Raw genomic sequence first — 26,937 nt, 5'->3', positions numbered from 1 at the left:
AGTAATAAGCAAAACATCTGAATATGGAAAGTAGAATGACGTTGCCATTTTGGAAACAGTTTCTCATAGTCAGGATTCACTGTTTTCTGTTTTTTCAGATGGGAGTCTCACTCTGTCACCCAGGCTGGAGCACAGTGGCGCAATCTTGGCTCACTGTAACCTTGGCCTCCTGGTTCAAGTGACTCTCCTGCCTCAGCCTCCTGAGTAGCTGGGATTACAGGTGTGTGCCAACCCCCGCTAATTTTTTGTATTTTTTTGTAGAGACAGGGTTTCTCCATGTTGGCCAGGCTGGCCTTGAACTCCTGACCTGAGGTAATCCACCTGCCTTGACCTCCCAAAACGCTAGGATTGCAGGCATGAGACACTGCGCTTGGCCATGGATTCAGTTTTATCCAGAGGATTTTGAAAATTCTCAGGGTAGGGGAAAGCAAGTTTTAGATAAAGATATATTAAACTCAAACAAATCTACTGGTAGAGTGACAGCCAGTTGTTGTAACCATGGTGTTATATAGTTTCAAAATTATAATCAAACAGTTTAGTCCCATTAACAACATAATTTTATCTTCATACCTTCAGATCATTCATGGAATTGTGTTCTTCAAAATGTTTCTTTTTTCTCTCAATATATTGATCGATGGACTCCATTTCCTTAAAATGAGCTTCATGAAGCTTCTTAAAGTCTAGAATGTTCCCCCAATATAAAAATTAGTAACAAAACAAAATCCATTTATCTTCTCTGTGTTTTTCTGTTAACACTTATTCTCTTTTTTGCATCCCTGACATTCAACTTCAATATAATTTTTGCTAAAACATTAATTTCAAAATACTTAGTTTTTGGAAACTCAGGGGCAAAGCACATTCGTCTTATAAACTATGAAACATTCACCATCTCCTCATTGACAAATTTCACTAAATTGACATCTTGGTTTAGTCCAGAGGATGAGAGTAGAAGATTTATCTCCTCCCTTACCAATTAGTCACAAGTGGTCTTTATTTAATTATGAATTTGATCTTTTATAATGCTCTATGTCAACGACTGACAAACTTATTCTATAAAGGGCTAGATAAAAGTATTTAAGGCTTGGCTGGGCATGGTGGCTCACAACTGTAATCCCAGAACTTTGGGAGGCCAAGGTGGGCAGATCACCTGAGGTCGGGAGCTCGAGACTAGCCTGAACAACATGGAGAAACCCTGTCTACTAAAAATACAAAAATTAGCCGGGTGTGGTGGCACATGCCTGTAATCCCAGCTACTCGAGACACTGAAGCAGGAGAATCGCTTGAACCCGGGAGGTATCCAGCCCGGGCAATAAGAGCAAAACTTCATCTCAAAAAAAAAAAAAAAAAAAGTATTTTAGGCTTTATGACCACATATGATACAGTCTCTGTCTCACATTCTTCTTGTTTTTATTTTATTTATTTTTTTTGAGATGGAGTCTTGCTCTATTACCCAGGCAATGGCATGATCTTGGCTTACTGCAACCTCCGCCTCCTGGGTTCAAGCGATTCTCCTGCCTGTTTTCTGAGTAGCTGGGGTTAAAGGCACTTGCCACCATATCCAGCTAATTTTTTTGTATTTTTAGTAGAAACGGGGTTTCAACATGCTGGCCAGGCTGTTCTCAAACTCCTAACTTCAGGTGATCCACACCCCGTGCCTCCTAATGTGCTGGGATTACAGGTTGTGAGAACCATGCCTGGCCATTCTTCTTGTTTTTAAATTCTTTAAAAAATATAAAAACCATTATTAGCTCAAAGGATATAAGACAGGCCAAGGGAGGCAGCAGTTTCCTGACCCCTGCTGTATCCTATTCTGATTAAGTATATGAACATTTACTGAATTTTGAATATAGGATGAGCAGCATTGTAACTACTATAAATACAATAATCAACATTCTATGTGCCAAGCAATGTTCCAACAATACGAGAGAGGAAGAATTACATATCCAAAAAACAGTCATTTAGACTTATGAAAAACTTATTAGAAGGTGGGCATTGTACCAAGTACTTCGTACATTCATTCATCAGATGTTTATTGAATCCTTGTTGCATGCTATTTGCCATGATAGGGAAGCAGTAGTGGAAAAACTATTCTCAATTTATGTATCTATCAACCTGATGAAATAGGTACTATAGACCAGGCAGGGTGGCTCACACCTGAAATCCCAGCACTTTGGGAGGCCGAGGCAGGCAGATCATGAGGTCAAGAGATCAAGACCATGCTGGCCAACATGGTGAAGCCCCGTCTCTTCTGAAAATACAAAAATCAGCTGGTCGTGGTGGAGCACACCTGTAGTCCCTGTTACTCGGGAGGCTGAGGCAGGAGAATCGCTTGAACCTGGGAGGCAGAGGTTGCAGTGAGCCAAGATCACGCCACTGCACTCTAGCCTAGGTGACAGAGCAAGACTCTGTCTCAAAAAAAAAAAAAAAAAAAAAAAAAAAAAAAAAAAAAAAAAAGAGGTACTATAGTATAACTATTTCCACTTTACACTGAGGAAGTGAGTTTATTGTTTATTAAAGATGAGTAAGTTCCCCAAGATCTCAAGCCTAAAAGATAAGAGAACTAGAATGTAAACTGGTTCCAGCCTCTATGCTTTTAGCTGTTCCAGTCCAACATCAGTCTGAAGTGGGGCAACCATTACTTATTATGGCTTTGCTTACAAAACTTACTTGGAGTAGGAGTAGTGATTGCAGTTCTTTTATTTTTTCCAGGTTTGGATGACTCATCTGTGTAGACAGATTTCTTTCTTTTTGAAGGTACCTTTGAATCTTTGTTACCTAAATCCAAAGACACAGAAATAATGAAGGATATCAAAAAAGTTCTCATTAAGAAATATGTGGCCGGGCATGGTGGCTCATGCCTGTAATCCCAGCACTTTGGGAGGTCTAGGCGGACGGATCACGAGGTCAGGATATTGAGACCATCCTGGCTAACACGGTGAAACTCCGTCTCTACTAAAAATACAAAAAGTTGTCCAGGCGTGGTCCGGGTGCCTGTAGTTCCAGCAACTCAGGAGGTTGAGGCAGGAGAATGGCATGAACCCGGGAGTCGGAGCTTCCAGTGAGCCAAGATTGCGCCACTGCACTCCAGCCTCGGCAACAGAGTGAGACTCCATCTCTCTCTCTTTTTTTTTTTTTTTTCCGAGACGAAGTCTCGCTCTGCCGCCCAGGCTGGAGTGCAGTGGCTTGATCTCAGCTCACTGCAAGCTCCGCCTCCCGGGTTTACGCCATTCTCCTGCCTCAGCCTCCCGAGTAGCTGGGACTACAGGCGCCCGCCACCTCGCCCGGCTAGTTTTTGTTTTTGTGTTTTTTAGTAGAGACGGGGTTTCGCTGTGTTAGCCAGGATGGTCTCGATCTCCTGACCTCGTGATCCGCCCGTCTTGGCCTCCCGAAGTGCTGGGATTACATGCTTGTGCCACCGCGCCCGGCTGACTCCATCTCTTAAAAAAAAAAAAAAAAAGAAAGGAAAAAGAAATATGTGTAAGTTAACAGAGCATTTTCACATGGTAGGCTCTGCCAAGGTGGTTGTAGAAATAGCACATAAGAGGCCGGGCGTGGTGGCTCAAGCCTGTAATCCCAGCACTTTGGGAGGCCGAGACGGGCGGATCACGAGGTCAGGAGATCGAGACCATCCTGGCTAATCCGGTGAAACCCCGTCTCTACTAAAAAAATACAAAAAACTAGCCGGGCGAGGTGGCGGGCGCCTGTAGTCCCAGCTACTCGGGAGGCTGAGGCAGGAGAATGGCGTAAACCCGGGAGGCGGAGCTTGCAGTGAGCTGAGATCCGGCCACTGCACTCCAGCCCTGAGACAGAGCAAGACTCAGTCTCAGAAAAAAAAAAAAAAAAAAAAAGTACATAAGGAGCACAAAGAATTAGTTACAGCATTTCTACGATTACAGGTCATATGCTTCAAGTAGGCATTCAGAAATTTTCTGACGCCTGTGGAGCCCAGTGGCTCACACCTGTAATCCCAGCACTTTGAGAGGCTGAGGCAGGTGGATCATGAGTTCAAGAGATCGAGACCATCCTGGCCAACATGGTGAAACCCCGTCTCTACTAAAAATACAAAAATTAGCTGGGCGAGGTGGAGTGTGCCTGTGATCCCAGCTACTTGGGAAGCTGAGGCAGGAGAATTGCTTGAAAATGGGAGGTGGAGGTTGCAGTGAGCCAAGACTGCACCATTGCACTCCAGCCTGGAAACAAAGCAAGACTCTGTCTCAAAAAAAATAAATACATAAAATAAAAATACAGAAAGTTGGCCAGGTGCTGTGGCTCATGCCTGTAATCCCAGCACTTTGGGAGGCTGAGATGGGCAGATGGCTTGGGCACAGGAGTTTGAGACGAGCCTGGGTAACACAGCGAGACCCCATCTCTGTTTTTTTTTTTTTTTTTTTTTGAGATGGAATCTCGCTCTGTCGCCTAGGCTGAAGTGCAGTGGCGCTATCTCAGCTCACCGCAAGCTCTGCCTCCTGGGTTCATGCCATTCTCCTGCCTCAGCCTCCCGAGTAGCTGGGACTACAGGCATCCACCACCATGCCCGGCCAACTTTTTGTATTTTTAGTAGAGATGGGGTTTCACCATGTTAGTCAGGATGGTCTCCATCTCCTGACCTCGTGATCTGCCCGCCTTGACCTCCCAAAGTGCTGGGATTACAGGAGCGAGCCACCACGCCTGGCCCTGACCCCGTCTCTATTGTTAAAACATTATTTAATATAAATTAAATTTAAACATATACGTATCGGTTAAAAAACAACTTTTCCAGTTTTTATTATGAACATAATATTGTTACAACTGATGTGATAAAAGTCATGTAATCCAATCAGCCAAAGAAACACCATGAACATCTGGCATATTTCCTCTGGTCCTCTGCTTCTTCTGCTTATTTTGGTTGTGGTCATTTGTTTGTTTGTTTTGAGATGGACTCTCACACTGTCGCCCAGGATGGAGTGCAGTGGCGTGAACTTGGTTCACTGCAACCTCCACCCCCAGGGTTCAAGAGATTCTCCTGCCTCATCCTCCTGAGTAGCTGGGATTACAAGTGTGAGCCACCACACCTGGCTAATTTTTGTATTTTTAGTAGAGATGGGTTTTGTCATGTTAGTCAGGCTGGTCTTGAACTCTTGACTTCAGGTGATCCACCAACCTTGGCCTCCCAAAGTGTAAGGATTATAAGCGAGAGCCACTACACCTGGCCTGTTTGCTTTTTTTAAGAGACAGGGTCTCACTGTGTTGCCCAGCTAGTCTCAAACTCCTGGGCAAAAGTGATACTTCTGCTTCAGCCTCCAGAGTAGCTGGGACTACAGGCATGTGCCATGTAGCCAGTTTATTATTATTATTATTATTATTATTATTTAACTCCAGTTGAAATTATGGTATATATTAGGTTAGGTAATTTTTTCCCACTTACCACAATCATTTCCCAAATTCTGTCATTTATTTTTTTGACCTTAATGGAATTTATTAGGCAAGGAAGGAAAAGAACCACACCAGGCAGAGGGAACAATAGTGATATATAAGGCTATAGTACAGTGGAAATAATGACATTCAGAGAAACTGAGGTAGGCTGAAATTGCTGAAGTGTAGGATACATAAGAGGGAGTGGAGGACATTGAGAATAGGACAGGTAGCGGGTTAAACCATAAAGGGCCCCGTATAATATGCTATAGAGCTATGAGTCTAATCGTAAAATATAAGAAAGCCTCAATCTTACATCTTTTTCAACTTGAGGTAATCAATTTTAAAAATATTCAATGAGCTTTCATCTCTTTTTAATTTTTTAAAATTTTCTTTCAATCACTGATTTATAAGCAAGTAGGTTTCCAAGAAATACCATTTCTAAAGTTCTCATCCTTAAGTTTCCCCAATGTAGCCGTAAAACAAGGCAAAACAATGTTCTGTCAGAGTTGGAATGGTTACAGGGGCTTCTGCTTAGACTTTGGCTATAAAACCAGAAAGTGAAAGTTTCATGAGAAACAGGGTATTTGACAGGGCTTGGTGGCTCATGCCTGTAATCCTGGCACTTTGGGAGGCCAAAGCGGGCAGATCACCTGAGGTTAGGAGTTGGAGACCAGCCTGGCCAACATGGTGAAACCCTGTCTCTACTGAAAAGACAAAAACTACCCAGGCATGGTGGTGCACACCTATAATCCCAGCTACTCGGGAGGCTGAAGCAGTCGAATTGCTTGAGACTAGGAGGCAAAGGTTGCAACGACCCTAGATCCTGTCACTGCACTCTCCCCTGGGCAACAGAGAGAGACACTGTCTCAAAACAAAACAAAATAAACAAAAAAAGGATACTTATTAATTACAAGTGGTAAAAGAGTAACTTCACAAAGGAACAACCTAGCAGACACCACCATTACCAACGGATGGAAGTTAACAAGACTAGTCATAGGAACACCCAGCCCTTGTGCCTCCTAGGGTGCTTACTGAGAAAGCAACAGCATTGCTCTGTGGGATTCCTGCCAACAGTTCATAGTCTGAATCTAAACATGAGGACCTATTAGACAAACCAACTCAGAGGACAAAAAACTGGCCTGTATTGAAAAATATTGGCCAGGCATGGTGGCTCACACCTGTAATCCCAGCACTTTAGGAGGCTGAAGTGGGCAGATTACTGGAGCTCAGGAGTTTGAGACCAGCCTGGGCAACATGGTGAAAGCCCATCTCTACTAAAACTACAAAAATTAGCTGAGCATGGTGGTGCATGCCTGTAGTCCGAGCTACTCGGTAGGCTAATGCTGCAGTGAGCTGAGATGGCACCACTGCACTCCAGCCTGGGCAACAGAGCAAGACCCTGTCTCAAAAAAATAAAAAAAAATTAGCTGGGAGACTTGTTAAAAACTGAAGATTCCCAGGACCATCTCAGACCCAAGGAATCAGAACATTTTTTCCTGTAATTTTCTAGATTCAGTATGACACTCAAAGTTTTAGGGAAAATGAGAAGGCTCAGGATTAGAAATTCCAGATTTAACTGCTTGGTGAATACTGGAATGGATTATCCTCCCTCAATCTCTCTAACTCCTCCTCTGGCAAGGCTCAGGGCCCTAGCAGATTTGCCCAGATGAAACTGATACTGAGATATTTTATTTTCATTTATTTATTTATTATTATTATTTATTTTTTTAGGAGCAGAGGTTTAGTAAGCAAAAGGAAGAGAAAGGAAGGCCAAGTGCGGTGGCTCACACCTGTACTCTCGGCACTTTGGGAGGCTGAGGTGGGTGGATGACTTGAGACCAGGAGTTCGAGACTAGCCTGGCCAACATGGTGAAAGCCCGTCTCTACTAAAAATACAAAAATTAGCCGGGCCTGGTGGCATGCGCCTGTAATCCCAGCTACTTGGGAGGCCGAGGCAGAAGAATTGCTTGAACCCAGGAGGTGGAGGTTGTAGTGAGCAGAGATTGCACCTTTGCACCTGGGCAGCAGAGCAAGACTGTCTAAAAAAAAAAAAAGAAATTCTATAACATGGTGCTATGGGTTGAATTGTGGCCTCCTAAAAGATATGTTGAAGTCCTAACCACTGGTACCTGTCATATGACCTTATTTAGATATAGGAATTTTTTTCAGATGTATTAAGGTTAAAATGACATCATTTGGACGTTCTTTTAATTTTTTGAGATAGGGTGTCACTCTGTCCATGCTGGGGTGAAGTGGTATGAAGATGGCTCACTGCAGCCTTAACCTCCTGGGTTCAAGCGACCCTGTCACCTCAGCCTCCTGAGTAGCTGGGACCACAGATGTACACCATCATGGCTGGCTGATTCTTTTGACTTTTTGTAGAGATAGGGTCTCGCCATGTTGCCCAGGCTGGTCCTAAACTCCTAGGCTCAAGCAATTCTCCTGAGTTGGCTTCCTAAAGTAATGGGATTACAGGCATCAGCCACTATGCTTGGCCTATTTGGGTGGATCCTAATCCATTATGACTGGTGTCCTATTAAGAAGACATATAGGGAGAATGGTCATGCGCTGTCAGAGCCAGAGCCTGGCATGATGCAGCTGCAACCCAAGGAACACCAGGCGTCGACAGCCATCGCAAAGTAGTCAGAGGCATGGAAGGATTCCACCCAGAGTCTCAGAGAAGCATGGTCCTGCTGACACATCGATTTTGGACTTCCAGCCTCTAGAACTATGAAAGAGTAAATTTCTGTTTTTGTAAGCTGCCCAGTTTGTGGTGCTTTGTCACGACAGTCCTAGGAAACTAATGTACCTGGCTACTTCTAGCAATTTTGGTTTTTCAAGTCACTTAACATAACATTTATTCCACGTTTACCTGAGGAAACAGCATTCTCAGCTCCTTGGTGCTCATCTGGTGGAGAAGTAACATTTGCAGTAGCTCTGAGATCCTGGTTTTCCTGCTTTTCATGATTCTGGAATTCAGTGGGATTACTTATTTTTATCTCTGAATGATTCTGCTACAAATTTAAAAAGGAAACAAAATATTTTGATGATAAATAAAAAATAATTGCTGCCTTCCAAAGACAAGTACCAAAGTGAGGGGCAAAAGGGGTTAAAGGAAGAAAAGTAGGAGAATGAGATTTTTGGTGGCAGATTTGGTTCTCTGCCTTATCAAATGTCATAAGAATGTAAATTTGAGAATAGGAGATAATAGGGCACATTAAGAGGAAAATAGAAATGGCAAGATTAACTGTCTTAGCAAGGACAAATGAAGAAACCTAATAGTCTACTGAGCAAGTGACTATATTGAGGCAGAAATTTAAATAATAATAATAATAAGTGCTGCATTTATTCACTCCAAGAAAAGTAAAAGCTAAGGCCCAGAATGTGGCAAGGCAAGAGTTCAAAAGAAAAGAACAAGTTTTCCTCTGCCTAGCAGCTCCCTTTAAAAACAGTTCGAGATAACGCTGTCTGAATAGCCAAGGCCAAAGGAACAAGCTCCAGACACCACCCTCCCCCCACCCCTTCCCCGTTCCAGAGCAAGGTTGAAAGAAAAAAAAACGAGAAACACAAGTTCGGCTGGGCGCGGTGGCTCAAGCCTGTAATCCCAGCACTTTGGGAGGCCGAGGCGGGTGGATCACGAGGTCAGGAGATCAAGACCATCCTGGCTAACACGGTGAAACCCCATCTCTACTAAAAATACAAAAAACTAACTGGGCGTGGTGACGGGCGCCTGTAGTCCCAGCTACTCGGAGGCTGAGGCAGGAGAATGGCGTGAACCCGGGAGGCGGAGCTTGCAGTGAGCCGAAATCGCGCCACTGCACTCCAGCTTGGGCGACACAGCAAGACTCCGTCTCAAAAAAAAAAAAAAAAAAAAAAAAAAAGAGAAACACAAGTTCTTTTACTGTTACTCTTTTCCCAGGCTTCTTAAGCATGATTAGCATGATTATGTTTTACAAATATCTGTATTTAGCCAGTTCTTGTTTTCCTTTTAACGCAGCTACAAGGCCACTGGCTAAGTCATTTTATGCTATAGATTATGTAACCTGTTACTGTATGATTAATTGCTTTTATTTTGCTTCTGTAAAGCTGCTTATAAAAACCTCGGCTATCTTTGTTCAAGGCTCAGCTTTTAGATGAGAATCCTCTGAGCTGGTGTGTGCCTAAAACAAACAAATCCTCCTGTACTCCGTATTAGTCTCTCCGTTCCTCAGTTTACTGCAACAATATGAACATAGAAAAGAAAATTAAGACTGTGTTTCGGGGCCGAGCATGGTGGCTCACACCTGTAATCCCAGCACTTTGGGAGGACGAGGTGGCTGGATCACCAGAGGTTAAGAGTTCGAGATTAGCCCAGTCAATACAGTGAAATCTCATCTCTACTAAAAATGCAAAAATTAGCTGGGCGTGGTGGTGGCCACCTGTAATCCCAGCTACTCAGGAGGCAGAGGCAGGAGAATTGCTTGAACCTGGGAGGTGGAGGTTGCAGTAAGCTGAGATGGTGCCATTGTACTCCATACTGGGGAACAAGAGTGGAAACTCCATCTCAAAAAAAAAGAAAAAAAAAAAAAAAAAAAAAAAAGACTGTGCTTTGTAAAAATTACATTTGAATGAAAGGATAAGATAAAAGAATAAAACCAGAGTCTACGGAAAGCAAGCAAGGGAAGCCCCTTGCTAATCATGTGATTACACTGCTGAAAGACTAAGTACAGGGTGATCACTAGGCCAGGGGCAAGGTAGGAAGGAGAATTTAAACAAACCAATGAAAAAAACAACAAAAAGCACATTTAATGCTTGTTTCTTTTTCCTTCCTATCTACTACACCTTACTTAAGTGAACACTTAATGAATGTTCATATTTATACAACAAATATTTAATGTGAGCTTAATACTTAAAAAGTGCTTCCTGAGGGCCAAGCCCTGGGATGCAGTGATGAGCAGCTGGACTCGGGTCTGGGCTTTCATGGAGCTTCCAGCATACAGTAAGCTTACAAACACATGACATCACATGGGAATTTAAAAAGAAAGCTCCCTAAGAGTAGCTCCGCCTCCCGGGTTTATGCCATTCTCCTGCCTCAGCCTCCCTAGTAGCTGGGACTACAGACGCCCGCCACCTCGCCCGGCTAGTCTTTTGTATTTTTTAGTGGAGACGGGGTTTTACTGTGTTAGCCAGGATGGTCTCGATCACCTGACCTTGTGGTCCACCCGTCTCGACCTCCCAAAGTGCTGGGATTACGGGCTTGAGCCACCGTGCCCGGCCCTATATTTTCAATTTGTATATTTCCATTCACCTGCGAGTCAGGGTCCACACGGACAGTCCTGCGCCTTCTCCTTGTTTTGGTGACATGGCCAGTTGGCTCTCTCTCAGCTTGTTCCTGGTTGCTCATCTGTATCTCAGTCTCATCACAAGAGGATGCAGAAGTTTGACTTTCATCCTGAAGAGAGAGGTATTACTCTGCTATGTGCTATGCATACAGTTATAATGCTCAGGAAGAATCAGAATTTAGACAGAATAAAAACATATTACATATGCAAAAGAAAAAATTTAAAACTCTCTAGCAGTAAATTGTAGGCAAAGACAAGAATTATAGAGTATTTAGGACAGACACGGTGACTCACACCTGTGATCCCAGCATTTTGGGAGACCAAGGCGAGTGGATCACCTGAGGTCAGTTCAAGACCAGCCTGGCTTTCATGGTGAAACCCCATCTCTACTAAAAATTACCCGGGCATGGTGGTGCATGCCTGTAATCCCAGCTACTTGGGAGGTTGAGACAGGATAATCACTTGAACCAGGAGGGAGAGGTTACAGTAAGCCAAGATGGCGCCATTGCACTCCAGCCTGGGCAACAAGAGTGAAACTCCATCTCAAAAAAAAAAGAGAGAAAAAAAAAAAACTTAAGAGTATTTACAAAGAAATAATCACACTTAGCAACCCAAATTAATAAATTAGGGTAGGAAAACATTCAAAGTTATTTTAGTGTGAATAAATACGGAAATTGGGCCAGGTGCAGTGGTTCACACCTGTAATCCCAGCACTTCGGGAGGCTGAGGCAGATGGATCACTCAAGCCCAGGACTCTGAGACCAGCCTAGGCCACATGGCAAAACCCCATCTCTACTTGAAATTATTAAAAATTTATTAAGCTGGGTGCAGTGGCTCACACCTGTAATCCCAGCATTTTGGGAGGCCGAGGCTGGTGGATCACCTGAGGTCAGGAGTTCGAGACCAGCCTGGCCAACATGGTGAAACTCTGTCTATACTAAAAATACAAAAATTAGCCAGGCGTGGTGGCACGTGCCTGTAATCCCACTTACTTGGGAGGCTAAGCCAGGAGTTATATATTGTATTATTTTCATTTCCTTTAAGGTCATCTTTCTCTTTCTTTCTTTCTTTTTTACAGACAAGGTCTTGCTCTGTTGCCTAGGCTGGATTACAGTGGCTTGATCGTAGCTCACTGCAGCCTCAATTTCCCAAGCTCAACTGACCCTCCTGCCTCAGCCTCCCAATCAGCTGGGTCTACAGTTATGTGTTACCACACCTAGCTACTTGTTTTAATTTTATAGAAATGGGGTCTCACTGTGTTGCCCAGGCTGGTTGTGAACTCCTAGGCTGATGTTATCCTCCTGCCTTGGTCTCGCAAAATGTTGGGATTACAGGCGTGAGCCCCTATGCCCAGTCCATTTTCTTTTTATTTATCTTATTCTCTGTCAGACTTCAGGCTTTCCTCAAATGTCTTGGTGGTTGTTGGTTGTTGATTCATATTTCTTTCTTTCTTTCTTTTTTTTTTTTGGAGACAGGGTCTCCCTCGGTCGCCCAGGCTGGAGTGCAGTGGCATGATCTCTGCTCACTGCAACGTACGCCTACCAGGTTCCAGTGATTCTCTCGCCTCCGCCTCCTGAATAGCTGGGATTACAGGCACCCGCCACCACAGCCCAGCTAATTTTTATATTTTTAATAGAGATGGGGTTTCACCATATTGGCCAGGCTGGTCTCCAACTCCTGAACTCAGGTGATCTGCAGCTTGGGCCTCCCAAAGTGCTAGGATTACAGGTGTGAGCCACTGTGCCTGGCCATGTCTATTCATATTTCATAGCAAATCAGGAAAAACCTCACTAGGAGTTTGAGTGTGCAGGAAAAGTGTGTTATTTGGTAGGATTCCTTGGGTAGGGAGGAGGCCATTATGCTGGTGTTTCCTTGAATGCCCAAAGGCAGAAGACTTTGTTTGATAACTATTTAATTTCCTTAATGAGAAATCTTCCAATATTTTAGAGGGCAGTCTACCAGATGTCTATTTCGCCATTATGGCCACAGGCCATCCCTTGATAGTCTATTTATTTGGCTTGGGGTTTGGTGAGGCCTATACATCAGTATTTTTTTTTTTTTTTTTTTTGAGACGGAGTCTAGCTCTGTCACCCAGGCTAGAGTGCAGTGGCGTGATCTTGGCTCACTGCAACCTCCTCCTCCCAGGCTCAAGCAATTCTCCTGCCTCAGCTTTATGACTAACTGGGATTACAGGTACATACCACCACGCCCAGCTAATTTTTTTATTTTAGTAGAGACAGGGTTTCACCATGTTGGCCAGGCTGGTCTCGAACTCCTGACCTCAGTTGATCCACTCACCTCAGCCTCCCAAACTGCTGGGATTACAGGCATGAGTCACTGTGCCTGGCCATGCATTAGTATTTATTTATTTATTTATTTAATTTATTTTTTGAGACGGGGTCTGGCTGTGTCACCCAGGATGGAATACAATGGTACAATCTTGGCTCACTGCAACCTCCAGCTCCTGAGTCCAAGCGATGCTCCTGCCTCAGCCTCCCGAGTAGCTGGGACTACAGGTGTGTGCCACCAGCCCAGCAAATTTTTGTATTTTTAGTAGAGATGAGGTTTCACCATTTTGGCCAGGATGGTTTCCATCTCTTGACCTCATGATCCACCCACCTCGGCCTCCCAAAGTGTTGGGATTACAGGCATGAGCCACTGTACTCAGCCATCAGTATTTTTAAAAAGTTCCCCAGCCTAGGCAACATAGCAAGACCCTAGTCTCTACAAAAAAATTTTTAAAAGGCCGGGCGCGGTGGCTCAAGCCTGTAATCCCAGCACTTTGGGAGGCCGAGACGGGCGGATCACGAGGTCGGGAGATCGAGACCATCCTGGCTAACACGGTGAAACCCCGTCTCTACTAAAAATACAAAAACTAGCCGGGCGAAGTGGCGGGCGCCTGTAGTCCCAGCTACTCGGGAGGCTGAGGCAGGAGAATGGCGTAAACCCGGGAGGCGGAGCTTGCAGTGAGCTGAGATCCGGCCACTGCACTCCAGCCCCGGCGACAGAGTGAGACTCTGCCTCAAAAAAAAAAAAAAAAAAAAAAAAAAAAAATTTTTAAAAAAGTAACAAGGTGTGGTGAGTGTGCCTGCAGTTCCAGCTACTTATGAGGCTGAAGTCGGAGGATTGCTTGAGGTCGAGGCTGCAGCAAGCCATGATTGTGCCCCTACACTCCACCCTGGGTGACAGTGAGAACCCATTTCAAAAATAATTAATTGCCAGGTGCGGTGGCTCACGCCTGTAATCCCAGCATTTTGGGAGGCCGAGGCGGGCAGATCATGAGGTCAGGAGATGGAGGCCATCCTGGCTAACACGGTGGAAACCCGTCTCTACTAAAAAAACAAAAAAATTAGCCAGGTGTGGTGGCGGGCGCCTGTCGTCCCAGCTATTCGGGAGGCTGAGGCAGGAGAATGGCGTGAACCCGGAAGGCAGAGCTTGCAGTGAGCTGAGATTGCGCCACTGCACTCCAGCCTGGGTGACATAACGAGACTCTGTCTCAAAAAAAAAAAGTTAATTAAGAAAAAAAATTAAAAAATATACAAAATATGTCTGTTGGGAATCAAAGAATAAAGCTTAAAGAATAGAAGGCCTGGCTGGGCGTGGTAGCTCATGCCTGTAATCCCAGCACTTTGGGAGGGCCAAGGTGGGCAGATCACTTGAGGGCCTGGCCAACATGGTAAAACCTCCACTGTACTAAAAACACAAAAATTAGCTGGGCATGGTGGTGTGCACCTGTAATGCCAGTTACTCAGGAGGCTGAGGCAGGAGAATTGCTTGAGATGGGGAGTTGGATGCAGTGAGCCGAGATTAAGCCACTGTACTCCAGCCTGGGTGATAGACCAAGACTCCATCTCAAAAAAAAAAAAAAAAAAAAAGAGAGAATAAAAGGGCTTAACCAGAGGTGAAATATTACAGAAGCGCAATAGTTCCAAGTGATGTAAGGTCCAGGATATGCCCAGAGAAGCAGATGGCTGATCAAGTGCAAAACCAAAGATCACCAGCATTAAGGATAAGGAGGCCGCAGTAGTAAGAAGAGACATCCAGACGGACCTTTGAACTCGTCCAAAATAAGATGACGACACGAGGAAATGACAACCATGAGACAGAGAACACTAGAGAGTAACTAGGAGCTCAGCAGATGGGAGATTAAAATAGGTAAGCATACGCCGGGTGCAGTGGCTCACCCCTGGAATCCCAGCACTTTGAGAGGCCGAGGTGGGAGGATCACCTGAGGTCGGGAGTTTGAGACCAGCCTGACCAACATGGTGAAACCCCGTTTCTACTAAAAATACAAAATTATCTGGGCGTGGCGGCGCATGCCTGTAATCCCAGCTACTCAGGAGGCTGAGGCAGGAGAATCGCTTGAACTTGGGAGGTGGAGATTGCGGTGAGCTGAGATCGTGTCATTGCACTCCAGCCTGGGCAGCAAGAGTGAAACTCAAAAAAAAAAAAAACCAAGAAAGAAAGAAAGAAAGAAAGAAAAGAGGTGATCATAAATTTCAAAAGAGCAGAGATTTTTTTTTTTCATCTTTGGCCTTTTCAAGATGAGCTAAAAAAGGAGCAGGGGTTTTTACATGACAATAGAAAAATGTGATCTGGATCCCACTTTCCAACTCCCTGATAGTCATGGAGAAGAAAGTAAAAGAGGAGAAACTGGCAGGGTGTCTGTAATCCCAGCACTTTGGGAGGCAGAGGTAGGCAAACTGCTTGACCCTAGGAGTTTAAGACCAGTCTAGGCAATATTGTGAAACCCCGTATCTACTAAAAATAAAAAAATAGCCAGGAATGGCGATACACAGCTGTAGTCCCAGCTACTCAGGGGAGTGAGGCAAGAGGATCGCTTGAGCCTGGGAGGTCCAGGCTGCAGTGAGCCCTGATTGCACCACTGCACTACAGTCTGGGTTAGAGTGAGACCCTGTCTCAAAAAAAAGTAAGATAAACTATTTCCATGTATTAGATTGGTGCGAAAGTAAGTGCGGTTTTTGTCTTTTTTTTTTGGAGACGGAGTCTCATTTTGTTGCCCAGGCTGGAGTGGAGTGCAGTTGTGTAATCTTGGCTCACTGCAACATCCGAATCCCGGGTTCAAATAATTCTCCTGACTCATTCCCTTGAGTAGCTGGGAGTACAGCTGTGTGCATCCATGGTCAGCTAATTTTTGTGTTTTTGGTAGAGATGGGGTTTTGCCATATTGGCCAGGCTGGTCTTAAACTCCTGGCCTCAGGTGATCCACCCACCTTGGCCTTTCAAAGTGCCAGTATTACAGACGTGAGCCACCATGCCCAGCCTGGTTTTTGTCATTTTTAAAAGTAATAGCAAAAACCGCAATTACATTTGCACCAACCTAGAAGCAATACCTTGAGTTACACATGTTGCTGGAATATAAAGAGACAATTTTTTGTTGTTTCTTTGTTTTGTTTTGAGATGGAGTCTCATTCTGCCTCCCAGGGTGGAGTGCAGTGGTTTGATCTCGGCTTACTACATCTGCCTCACGGGTTCAAGTGATTCTCCTGCCTCAGCCTCCTGAGTAGCTGGGACTACAGGTGTGCGCCACCATGCCCAGCTAATTTTTGTATTTTAGTAGAGATGGGGTTTCAACATGTTGCCCAGGCTGGTCTTGAACTCCTGACCTCAAGTGATCCACCCACCTCAGCTTCCCAAAGTGCTGGAATTACAGGTGTGAGTCACTGAGCCTAGCCTAAAATTTTAATTTCTAATGGCACTACAATCATGTATCCTTAACCATAAAAAAGAAATTTATTGATATAGAAACTTTTAAAGCTAGAATTCAAAAATAGTTCTTATCTATTTTCAGTTAATTAAAGCCTGGAATCAAAAATAAATTTGAGGCCAGGTGTGGTGGCTCACACCTGTAATCCCAGCACTTTGGGAGACTGAAGCAGGTAAATCAACTGAGGTCAGGAGTTCGAGACCAGCCTGGCCAACACGGTGAAACCTCATCTCTACTACAAATACAAAAAATGGGCTGGGCACGGTGGCTCACCCCTGTAATCCCAGCACTATGGGAGGCCGAGGTGGGCGGATCACCCAAGGTCGGGAGTTCGAGACCAGCCTGACCAACATGGAGAAACCCTATTTCTACTAAAAATACAAAATTAGCCAGGCATGGTGGTGCATGCCTGTAATCCCAGCTACTCAGGAGGCTGAGGCAGGAGAATTGCTTGACCCCAGGAGATGGAGGTTGCAGTGAGCTGAGATCACACCACTGCACTCCAACCTGGATGACAGAGCAAGATTCTGTCTCAACAACAATAACAACAAAAGGAATAAATGAATCCTGGCCCTAATGGAGCACTCATTGATCCATTGAGGAGTCATGCCTTATCAAAAATCTTTGGTGTGGGTCTGAAGCAGCCATGACAATTCCCATCAGCCATTGTTTTACAGCTTTCACAATCCCTACTTCATGTGATGCTCACAACACTCAGTTCAGCAGAACAGATATTATTTCTATCTTAAAGAAGAGGAGTTTGAGTTTTTTTTTTTTTTTTTTTTTTTTTTGAGATGGAGCCTTGCTCTGTCGCCCAGGCTGCAATGCAGTGGCGCCATCTCGGCTCACTGTAAGCTCCGCCTCCTGGGTTCATGCCATTCTCCTGCCTCAGCCTCCAGAGTAGCTACAACTACAGGCCCCGCCACCACGCCTGGAGAATTTTTTGTATTTTTAGTGGAGACAGGGTTTCACCATTTTAGCCAGGATGGCCTCGATCTCCTGACCTCGTGATCCACCCACCTCAGCCTCCCAAAGTGCTGGGATTACAGGCGTGAGCCACTGTGCCTGGCCAGGACTTAAGAGTTTTCTAATGTTGCAGAGAAATAAATGAGAGCTGGTACTTGACCTAGGTGTTTCTGATTTCAACTCCAGTTCCCTCCCTACTCAAATCATGCCATCTCTTGTAATATTTGGCAACTAGTACTCAGTCTTTGTATTTGTGTAAAAACATCTTATTCAACAGATTGGTGCAAAACAGTTTCACCATTCACAACAGCAGTTAATCTGAAAGGATTCAGTCCTTGGCACTATTACCAATAATGATCTCTTTTTTAATAAACAGCATTTTTTTTTTTTTTTTTTTTGAGACGGAGTCTTGCTCTGTTGCCCGGGCTAGAGTGCAGTGGCCGGATCTCAGCTCACTGCAAGCTCCGCCTCCCAGGTTTACGCCATTCTCCTGCCTCAGCCTCCGGAGTAGCTGGGACTACAGGCGCCCGCCACCTCGCCCGGCTAGTTTTTTTGTATTTTTAGTAGAGACGGGGTTTCACCGTGTTAGCCAGGATGGTCTCGATCTCCTGACCTCGTGATCCGCCCGTCTCTGCCTCCCAAAGTGCTGGGATTACAGGCTTGAGCCACCGCGCCCGGCCTTTTTTTTTTTTTTTTTTTTGAGACGGAGTCTTGTTCTGTCGCCCAGGCTGGAGTACAGTGGCACGATCTTGGCTCACTGCAACCTCTGCCTACCGGGTTCAAGCAATTCTCTCTGTCTCAGCCTCCCGAGTAGCTGGGATTACAGGCTCCCGCCATCAAGTCTGGCTAATTTTTGTATTTTTAGTAGAGATGGGGTTTCACCATGTTGGCCAGGCTAGTCTCGAACTCCTGGTCTCAAGTGATCCGCCCACCTCAGCCTCCCAAAGTGCTAGGATTATAGGCGTGAGCCACCACACTCAGCCAACAGCATGTCTTAAATCATCACTAGTTGTGTGTTAATTGTCCATTAACTAAATATAATTGTTTTGCTAGCTAACAGGTAAACATGAAAAACATGACTCACCTGATTCTCATTTTCTTTTCTTGCCTCATGTTTAACGTGGCCTTTCAAGGCTTTTAACAACTTGTCTGCCTGTAACAGAGACCTTAATATTAGAGTCAAAAATCAAATAAACAAGGAAGATATGTTGAACATTTTTTGCTGTTCTTGTATTCATTAAATGTACTCTGGTCAGACTATATGACTAGAACCATTACTTAGAAAGAATGGGTCTCTGCTAGATTAGACTTCAGCAAGTGTCTGCACAGGGCAGTTCTCAGACAAAGATGTGATGTGTCTAATTGCTGAGATCTGAAGGACGAAAGGGAGAGCTGGACATAGAGAAACAGGTAGAGGAATGGCACAGCAAGGCAACAGTGAGGGTGGAGTTTACAGAACTTAAGTTCAGTGTGGCTGGAGCATGGAGCTGTTGTGGGAGATGGTAGGCGACAATGTTGGGAAAGTGAGCAGGCCCTGATGTTACCAGGCCTTACAAGCCTTTAAAGAGTATGAACTTTACCCTCAGAGAAAAGGGCAATCTCTGAAGAGTTTGCAGCAAGGCAGTGGGTAACCAATTTTGCATTACTCAGAATGATTACTCTACCTGCACAATGTGCAAGATGCATTTGATGGGGATGAGCCAGAGATGCTGTGGCCTGAACTAGAGTGGGGCTAAGGTAGTATGGATGAAGTCAAAACCTTCTTAGGAAGTGAAATCAGTGTGAACATGAGAGTTGAGGAAGAGGGAAACTTCGTTATGCCAAGGTTTCTGGCTTGGACAGCTGGTGAAGTGTGGTGTGGTCCCTAAGGTGAGGAATGCCAAAGGTGACAGGGTCTTAGGGGGATGGTTATAGGTCTCTGTGGGGGGAAGGGAACACAGAGCTTCTCTTTCCAGCCTAGGAAAACTTCCCTTCTTGTTCTTTCCTGAAAGGAGAATGTTAATTTGATTGGTTACATTTTCCTGTGCTTTAAAAGTCAAGTTTGGTTGAGCGCAGTGGCTCATGCCTGTAATTCCAGCACTTTGGGAGGCTTAGGCAGGTGGATCATGAGGTCAGGGATTTTAACCCCGCCTGGCCAACATGGTGAAACCCCGTCCTAATAAAAATACAAAAATTAGCTGGGCATTGGTGGCGTGCGCCTGTAGTCCCAGCTACTTGGGAGGCCAAGGCAGGAGAATCGCTGGAACCCAGGAGGCGAAGATTGCAGTGAGCTGAGGAGATCACGCGACTGCACTCTAGTCTGGGTGACAGAGCAAGACTCAGTTTCAAAAAAAAAAAAAAAAGAGTCAGGTTTTTTGGTTGGGTTCTCTTTTTCTTCCTCTTCTACCCAGCCATGCAGTTGAGGGCCAGAGCCATCCTTCTCAAGGTGGGCCCAGCCACCAGGCTTGGCTCTATTCTTCTCCCGCCTTTTATCATGGGCCATGTGTCCAGTAAAGAATGGCAGAGAGGCCGGGCGCGGTGGCTCAAGCCTGTAATCCCAGCACTTTGGGAGGCCGAGACGGGCGGATCACGAGGTCAGGAGATCGAGACCATCCTGGCTAACACGGTGAAACCCCGTCTCTACTAAAAAATACAAAAAACTAGCCGGGCGACGTGGCGGGCGCCTGTAGTCCCAGCTACTCGGGAGGCTGAGGCAGGAGAATGGCCTAAACCCAGGAGGCGGAGCTTGCAGTGAGCTGAGATCCGGCCACTGTACTCCAGCCTGGGCGGCAGAGCGAGACTCCGTCTCAAAAAAAAAACAAACAAAACAAAACAAAACAAAAGAATGGCAGAGATCCTGAAATTTGATTTGTGCTCAAGCTTTTGCTTGTGGTGCAAGCCTAAGCCACATTCTCCAATCCACTTTACCAGAATGCTCTGCATCAAGACATCGGGCACCATTTCAGCTAGAAATAAAGTGGTACCTTATTTTCTACTTGTTCCTTGAAACACCCTTGGGGTTTTCTCTGGGAAGGGGATGATTGGCAGGGCAGAATTCAGGCATTCTTGATTTTTCTAATACCTTCTTAATATACCTTCAAAATCTCACCAAACATACAAAAATGCATGAAGTGAGGCACCTGCGGCAGAACCCAGTGAGGAGGGTGAATGATATGAGGTGGTGTTCAAGAGTTGTGCTGAAGGTGCAGATGTTAGTTATCAGCATATATTCGTGCATTCCTTCAACAAGCATTTATTGTGCTGGGCCCTGTTCCAGACACTAGAGAGTGATGAATTAAACAGACAAGGTGATTGCCCTCCAGGATCTTCTAGCAGTGGTAAAACAGTCTGTTACCCAAGAAAGCTAGAAATGAATGATATGACATCAGGTATTATGATGCAAAAATAAAACTGGGCAACTGGGGTGGGGTGGGGATGCTACCTGAATTAGGATGGTTGGGAAAGGCCTCTCTGAGGTGGTGGCTTGAAATGAGATGTGAATGAGGATAGAGGCAGGAGGGGAAGAGCGCTCCAAGCAGAGTGAGCACCAAGAACAGGAGCTCTGAGATGGACCCATGAGTTGAACGACAGAAACTGCTCTTATGGTAGGAGCATGGTGAACAGAGGTGTGTGGAGGGCAGGGAGATCAGAGAGGTGACCAGAGGCTGGGTCAAGTAGAGAGGTAAAGGCCACAGCAAAAATTATGAATTTCGGCCGGGTGCAGTGACTCATGCCTGTAATCCCAGCACTTTGGGAGGCTGAGGCGGGTAGATCACCCAAGGTTAGGAGTTCAAGACCAGCCTGGCCAAAAGGGTGAAACCCTGTCTCTGCAAAAAATATAAAAATAGCTGGGTGTGGTGGAGGGCACCTGTAGTCTGAGCTACTCAGGAGGCTGAGGCGGGAGAATCTTTTGAACCCTGGAAGTGGAGGTTTCAGTGAGCCGGGATTGCACCACTATGCTCCAGCCTGGATGACAAGAGCGAAACTCTTGTCTCAAAAGAAAAAAAAATTAATTGATTCCCCTAACTTGTTATTAGAAAAAAAATGTCAGGCCTATAGAAAAGTCAAAGTAGGCTGGGTGCGGTGGCTCACACCTGTAATCCCAGCACTTTGGGAGGCTGAGGTAGTCAGATCACCTGAGTTCAGGAGTTCCAGACCAGCCTGAACAATATGGAGAAACCCTGTCTCTACTAAAAATACAAAATTAGCTGGGCGTGGTGATGCATGCCTGTAATCCCAGCTACTGAGGAGGCTGAGGCAGGAGAACTGCTTGAACCCAGGAGGCGGATGTTGCGCAGTGAGCTGAGATCACGCCACTGTACTCCAGCCTGGGCAACAGGAGCAAAACTCTGTCTCAAAAAAAAAAAAAAAAAAAAAGTCGAAGTAGTGTAATAAACATTCATATTTCCCACCAAGATTCAACAATCATTTGCATTGTCTCATATTTGGTTTCTCTATATTAACATATATTTCTTGTGAAAGAATTTGAAAATGAGTTCCAGACATCATGATACTTCACCACTAAATATATCAGCCACACCTCCTAAAAATAAGAAGAGATTTTCCCACGTAACCTCTAATGCATTCATGTACTCAGGAAAAGCCGAACAACACCTAATATGTAGCCCATAACGAAATTTCCTTCTCTCCAATTTTAGCTATTTTCTTTTTAAAAAAATTTCCCTCCAAATCAGGGTCAAACTAAGTTTCTCTCATTACACTGGAAAAAGTTTAGATTTTATTTTAAATGTGAGAGAAGTTACTGGAGGGCACTGATCAGAAAAAGACACATTCTAAGTTTTTTTTTTTTTTTTGGAGACAGAGTCTCGCTCTGTCACCCAGGCTGGAGCGCAGTGCCATGATCTTGGCTCACTGCAGCCTCCACCTCTCAGGTTCAGGGATTCTTGTGCCTCATCCTCCCAAGTAGTTGGGATTACAGGCACATGCCACCACGCCCGGCTAATTTTTTTATTTTTTTTTTTAGTAGAGATGGGGTTTTGCCATGAGTTTTGAACTCCTGGCCTCAAGTGATCCAACCACCACGGCCTCTCAAAGTGCTAGGAGTACAGGCATGAACCACTGTGCCTGGTCTCTCTCTCTTTTTTTTCCTTTTCCCTAAGTTTCAAATATCACTCCAACTACCAAGAGAACACTACGGTGAGGTAAGAGTTGAGGCAGGAAGCCCAGTAGGGAGACTGAGGCAGTGGTCATGAGATGAGAGTGCTGTGGCACAGGTTTGCAGCATTGGAGATGGTGCCCAGAGGTCAGATTTCAGGTCTATTTAGGAGGAGGTGCTGACAAGGATTGATGGCTGTGGGTGAAGGAGGGTGATCCAAACTGGGCCTGACCCATGTACTGAGAGGGGGAAGAGACTGTCAACACTTGAACCTGAACGTGTTGTTGAAAATGCACTTAAATACACGAGTCAGCATCCTAGGGGAGAGAGAGGTCCTACTGGAGATGTGGGTTTGGGAGGCATTAGCTTCTGGGTTAATTTTAACTTATGGGAGTGGCCGGATGCAGTGGCTCATGCCTGTAAACCCAACACTCTGGGAGGCCAAGGCAGGTGGATCACTTGAGGTCAGGAGTTCAAAACCAGCCTGGCCAACTTGGTGAAATCATGTCTCTACTAAAAATACAAAAAAATTAGCTGGGCATGGTGGCGGGCACCTGTAATCCCAGCTACTCAGGTGGCTAAGGCAGGAGAATCGCTTGAACCTGGGAAGTGAAGGTTGCAGTGAGCCGAGATCGTGCCACTGCACTCTAGCCTGGGTGACTGAGCAAGATTGCATCTCAAAAAAAAAAAAAAAGAAAAAAAGAAAAACAAAACAGAAAAACAAACAAAAAAAACGGGGTGGATAAGATCACCCAGGGATAGAGCACAGTTAGAGAAAAGAGAGCCCTGGGGGCACTCCACATTTAGAGATCTGGCAGCTGAAGAACCAGCCAAGGAGACTAGAAAGAAGTGCTAGAAAGGCAGGACAGAGTGAAACATCAAAGTCTAGAACAGAAAGTGGCTGCAGCAGAGGGAATGTTCAATCATGCCAAATGCTACTGATAGGCACAGGTGAGGGGAGAGAGGGAACCTTTGTAAGATGGTGACCTTGATACAACCAATTTCAGTAGAAAAGAACAGAGAAATAGGGCAGTAGATGGAATGAGGACATGGGATCAGGAGAGGATTTTGGCTTTTTTATTTTTTTGAAAGATGGGTGATATTAAAACATGATTGCATGCCTTTATGGCAAATAAGCTAGCAGAGTGGAGAAATGAATGCAGGAGAGAGGCTCTAATTGTAGGAATGTAGTCCTAGGGGAGGCAAGAGGGCCCAGGATCTTCAGCATAAATGGAAAGGTTGCTCTTAGACAGGCAAAGAAGCAGAGTATGCGGATGTAGATGCAGGGTGGCTAGAAGGTTTGGTGGTGTGGCCAAGCCTAGGGGCTCATGCCTGTAATCCCAGCACTTTGGGAGGCAAAGGCGCGAGGAGTGCTGTATTTCAGGAGTTGGAGACCAGACAGGGCAACATAGACAGACCTCATCTGTACTAAAATTTAAAAAAAATTGGCCAGGCAGGGTGGTCATGCCTGTAGTCCTAGCTACTCAGGGGGGCTGAGGTGGGAGGATTGCTTGAGCCCGGGAGGTTGAGGCTGCAGTGATCCCTGATTATGCCACTGCACTTCAGAGAACTCCAGCCTGGCTGATGGAGCAAGACCTTATCTCCAAAAAAAAAAAAAAAAAAAAAAAAAGAAAAAGAAAAAAAAGCGGGGGATTTGGTGGTTGAAGGATCAGGCAGTTTTCTGTTGATTGCATGTATTTTCCCATGACCTATGCGGTAAAGTCATCAAGGGAGGGAAGGGAGCCAAGTTGAGTCAAGATGATAAAAAGTAATTATCTTCAAAAATAGGAAAGTTCATGACTAAGAAGACAATGGGCCAGGAGTGGTGGCACGTGCCTGTAATCCCAGTTGCTTGGGAGGCCGAGGTGGGAGAATGCCTTGAGGCTGAGAGGTTGAGGCTGCAGTGAGCCCTGATTGTGCCACTGCAGCCTGGGCAACAGAGCGAGACTTTATCTCAAAAAAAAAAAAAAAAAAAAAAAAGGAGAAAGATCAAATGCCCATATTAAGGTTTAGAGTTGCATGTTTAAAATAAGTTCACTCAACAAAGTTAGGTGTTTTCTCCAGCTAGAGTTAGCTGCAGAGGTATAGGCAAAGATTAAGCACATAGTTGGGTTTAATCAGGCTTGGGTTTTGCCAGGTGAGTATAGGGAGGTGCAAGGAAGTGGAAATAGTGCCAGTGTTTGTAATTTAAGCTGGTAAGAAAGGAAGTGAGGGCATGAGTGACAAAAGGACCAGTCGCCACACTAACAATAATAACTCGTTCCTTCAATTTGCTTTACCGTTAAGAGAAGTCTCTCAAAAGAGCTAATATTCTCTCTTATAAATTTATTTATTATTATTATTTTTTTTTAGACAGAGTTTCGCTCTTGTTGCCCAGGCTGGAGTGCAATGGCGTGATCTTGGCTCACTGCAGCGTCTGCCTCCCTGGGTTCAAGCAATTCTCCTGCCTCAGCCTCCAGAGTAGCTGGGATTACAGGTGCCTGTCACCACGCCTGCCTAATTTTTGTATTTTTAGTAGAGATGGGGTTTTGCCATGTTGGCCAGTCTGGTCTCAAATTCCTGACCTCAGGTGATACACCTGCCTCGGCCTCCCAAATGCTGGGATTACAGGCGCAAGCCACCATGCCCGGCCATAAATTTATTTTTAATAATATCATACTAGTAAAATTATCAAGTTTTGATTAAACTGAAATAGCATTTACAGTATTATACTAGTATATTTATACTAGTAAAATTTATTTAATTTATTTAAATTGTAGTGTTTCATTTTAATCAAATCTTGATAATTAGAGCAATTTATAAATTTTTTTGCTATGTACTAGAATTTCAAAAGGCAATTGACTTAATGAGCTCCTGGCTTGTACCAACAGTTTATAATTTAAAACATCTTATTATGGAAAATTTCTACAAAAGTAGAGAGAATAGTGCAATCCCCCCCCACGTACCTATCAGCAGTTTCAGTAATTATTAACATTCTGCGTTCTTACTTCATCTAGTTTCCCTCTTTTTCCTTGAGTATTCTACAGCAAATTTTACAGGTATCATAACATTTCACCTATAAATACTTGATATGGGCCAGGCGTGGTGGGTCCCGCCTGTAATCCCAGGGCTTTGGGAGGCCGTGGCCGGAGGATCGCTTGAGCCCAGGAGTTCAAGACCAGCCTGGGCAAGATGGTGAAACCCAGTCTCTACTAAAAATACAACACACACACATACACACACACACACACACACACACACACAGTCAGGCAGATAAAGGAGAAAGAAGGTGATCTGAGGCCAAAGGGTCAAAATGAGCAATGGGACAAAGACAGATAAAAGTTCCAAGTGTTCAGGGATGCAGCCGTGGATAAAAGATTCTAGCTAGGCAGCAAAAAAGCCTAAGGAATTTAGGCTGAGATATTAAGGCTTTGTTTACAAAGTATAGGGGAGCCACAAACCACTATAGCCCAGAAATATCCCCAAGGAAAACCCTTTGGTCATTCAGCCCCAACAGGCACTTAGGCCCTGATTATTTTGTTTAAACAATTTAGGCGGGGCGTGGTGGCTCACGCCTATAATCCCAGCACTTCGCCGGTGCTGAGGCGGGCGGATCACGAGATCAGGAGTTAGAGACCAGCCTGACCAACATAGTGAACCCCAGTCTCTACTAAAAATACAAAAATTAGCCGGGCATGGTGACACGCGCCTGTAATCCCAGCTACTCAGGAGCCTGAGGCAGGCTCCTGAGAATCGCTTGAACTCGGGAGGTGGAGGTTGTGGTAAGCCGAGATCGCACCACTGCACTCCAGCCTGGGCAACCGAGTGAGACTCTGTCTCAAAGAAAAAAAAAAAAAAAATTTGTGACGACTGATTTAGGCATTTATGCAGTGTCAGTATCATAGCCTGCAGGACAAACCTAGAGAGCATACAGCAGTATTATGTGGGAAGTCTCAACTATTAACAAAATATATAAAACTGCTATCCTACATTGAATCCCCAAATCTTCTCCTAATATCTTGTTTTTTGTTTGTTTGAGACTGAGTCTCGCTCTGTCACCGAGGTTGGAGTGCAGTGGGTGCGATCTTGGCTCACTGCCACCTCGGCTTCCCAGGTTCAGGCGATTCTCCTGCCTCAGCCTCCCGAGTAGCTGGGATCACAGGCGAGTAGCTGGGATCACAGGCGTGTGCCACCACGCCGGGCTAATTTTTTAATGGCCAGGCTGGTCTCGAAATCCTGACCTCAGGTGATCCAACTACCTCAGCCTCCCAAAGTGTTGGGATTACAGGCATGAGTCACCGCGCCCAGCCAGTTCTCCTAACATCTTGTAGCCTCGGAGTCAAAAAAGACCTTACTGGTTTTGATTAGATACCATCACCACAACAGTCATCAATAAGCACATGAGTATACTAGATCAGGGCTGAGTTATAAAAATTTACCCAAGGAGGTGGTCC

General features: G+C 45.0%; 1 protein-coding gene across 12 annotated transcripts in view; it reads right to left on the bottom strand.

Annotated features, from left to right (window-relative positions):
* Window positions 1-26,937, bottom strand: part of NUSAP1 (nucleolar and spindle associated protein 1) — a 49,187-nt gene that overhangs the window by 21,312 nt on the left and 938 nt on the right. For 4 of the 12 annotated variants that reach the window (XM_030920735.1, XM_030920731.1, XM_030920738.1 and 1 more), the window contains exons 2-6: window positions 18,494-18,562; window positions 10,682-10,825; window positions 8,267-8,408; window positions 2,668-2,775; window positions 571-680 (exon numbers count right to left, since the gene is read on the bottom strand). In XM_030920735.1, coding sequence (XP_030776595.1) covers window positions 571-680; window positions 2,668-2,775; window positions 8,267-8,408; window positions 10,682-10,825; window positions 18,494-18,562 — 573 coding nt within the window. The remainder of the gene's footprint in view (window positions 1-570; window positions 681-2,667; window positions 2,776-8,266; window positions 8,409-10,681; window positions 10,826-18,493; window positions 18,563-26,937) is intronic. The other 8 variants (XM_030920739.1, XM_030920733.1, XM_030920740.1 and 5 more) reach the window with 2 other exon arrangements.

The sequence above is a fragment of the Rhinopithecus roxellana genome, chromosome 17 (assembly GCF_007565055.1).
Source record: "Rhinopithecus roxellana isolate Shanxi Qingling chromosome 17, ASM756505v1, whole genome shotgun sequence".
Classification (NCBI taxonomy): Eukaryota; Metazoa; Chordata; class Mammalia; order Primates; family Cercopithecidae; genus Rhinopithecus; species Rhinopithecus roxellana.
Note: the sequence above shows the minus strand (reverse complement) of the source record. Positions and strands in the feature narration are given on the sequence as shown.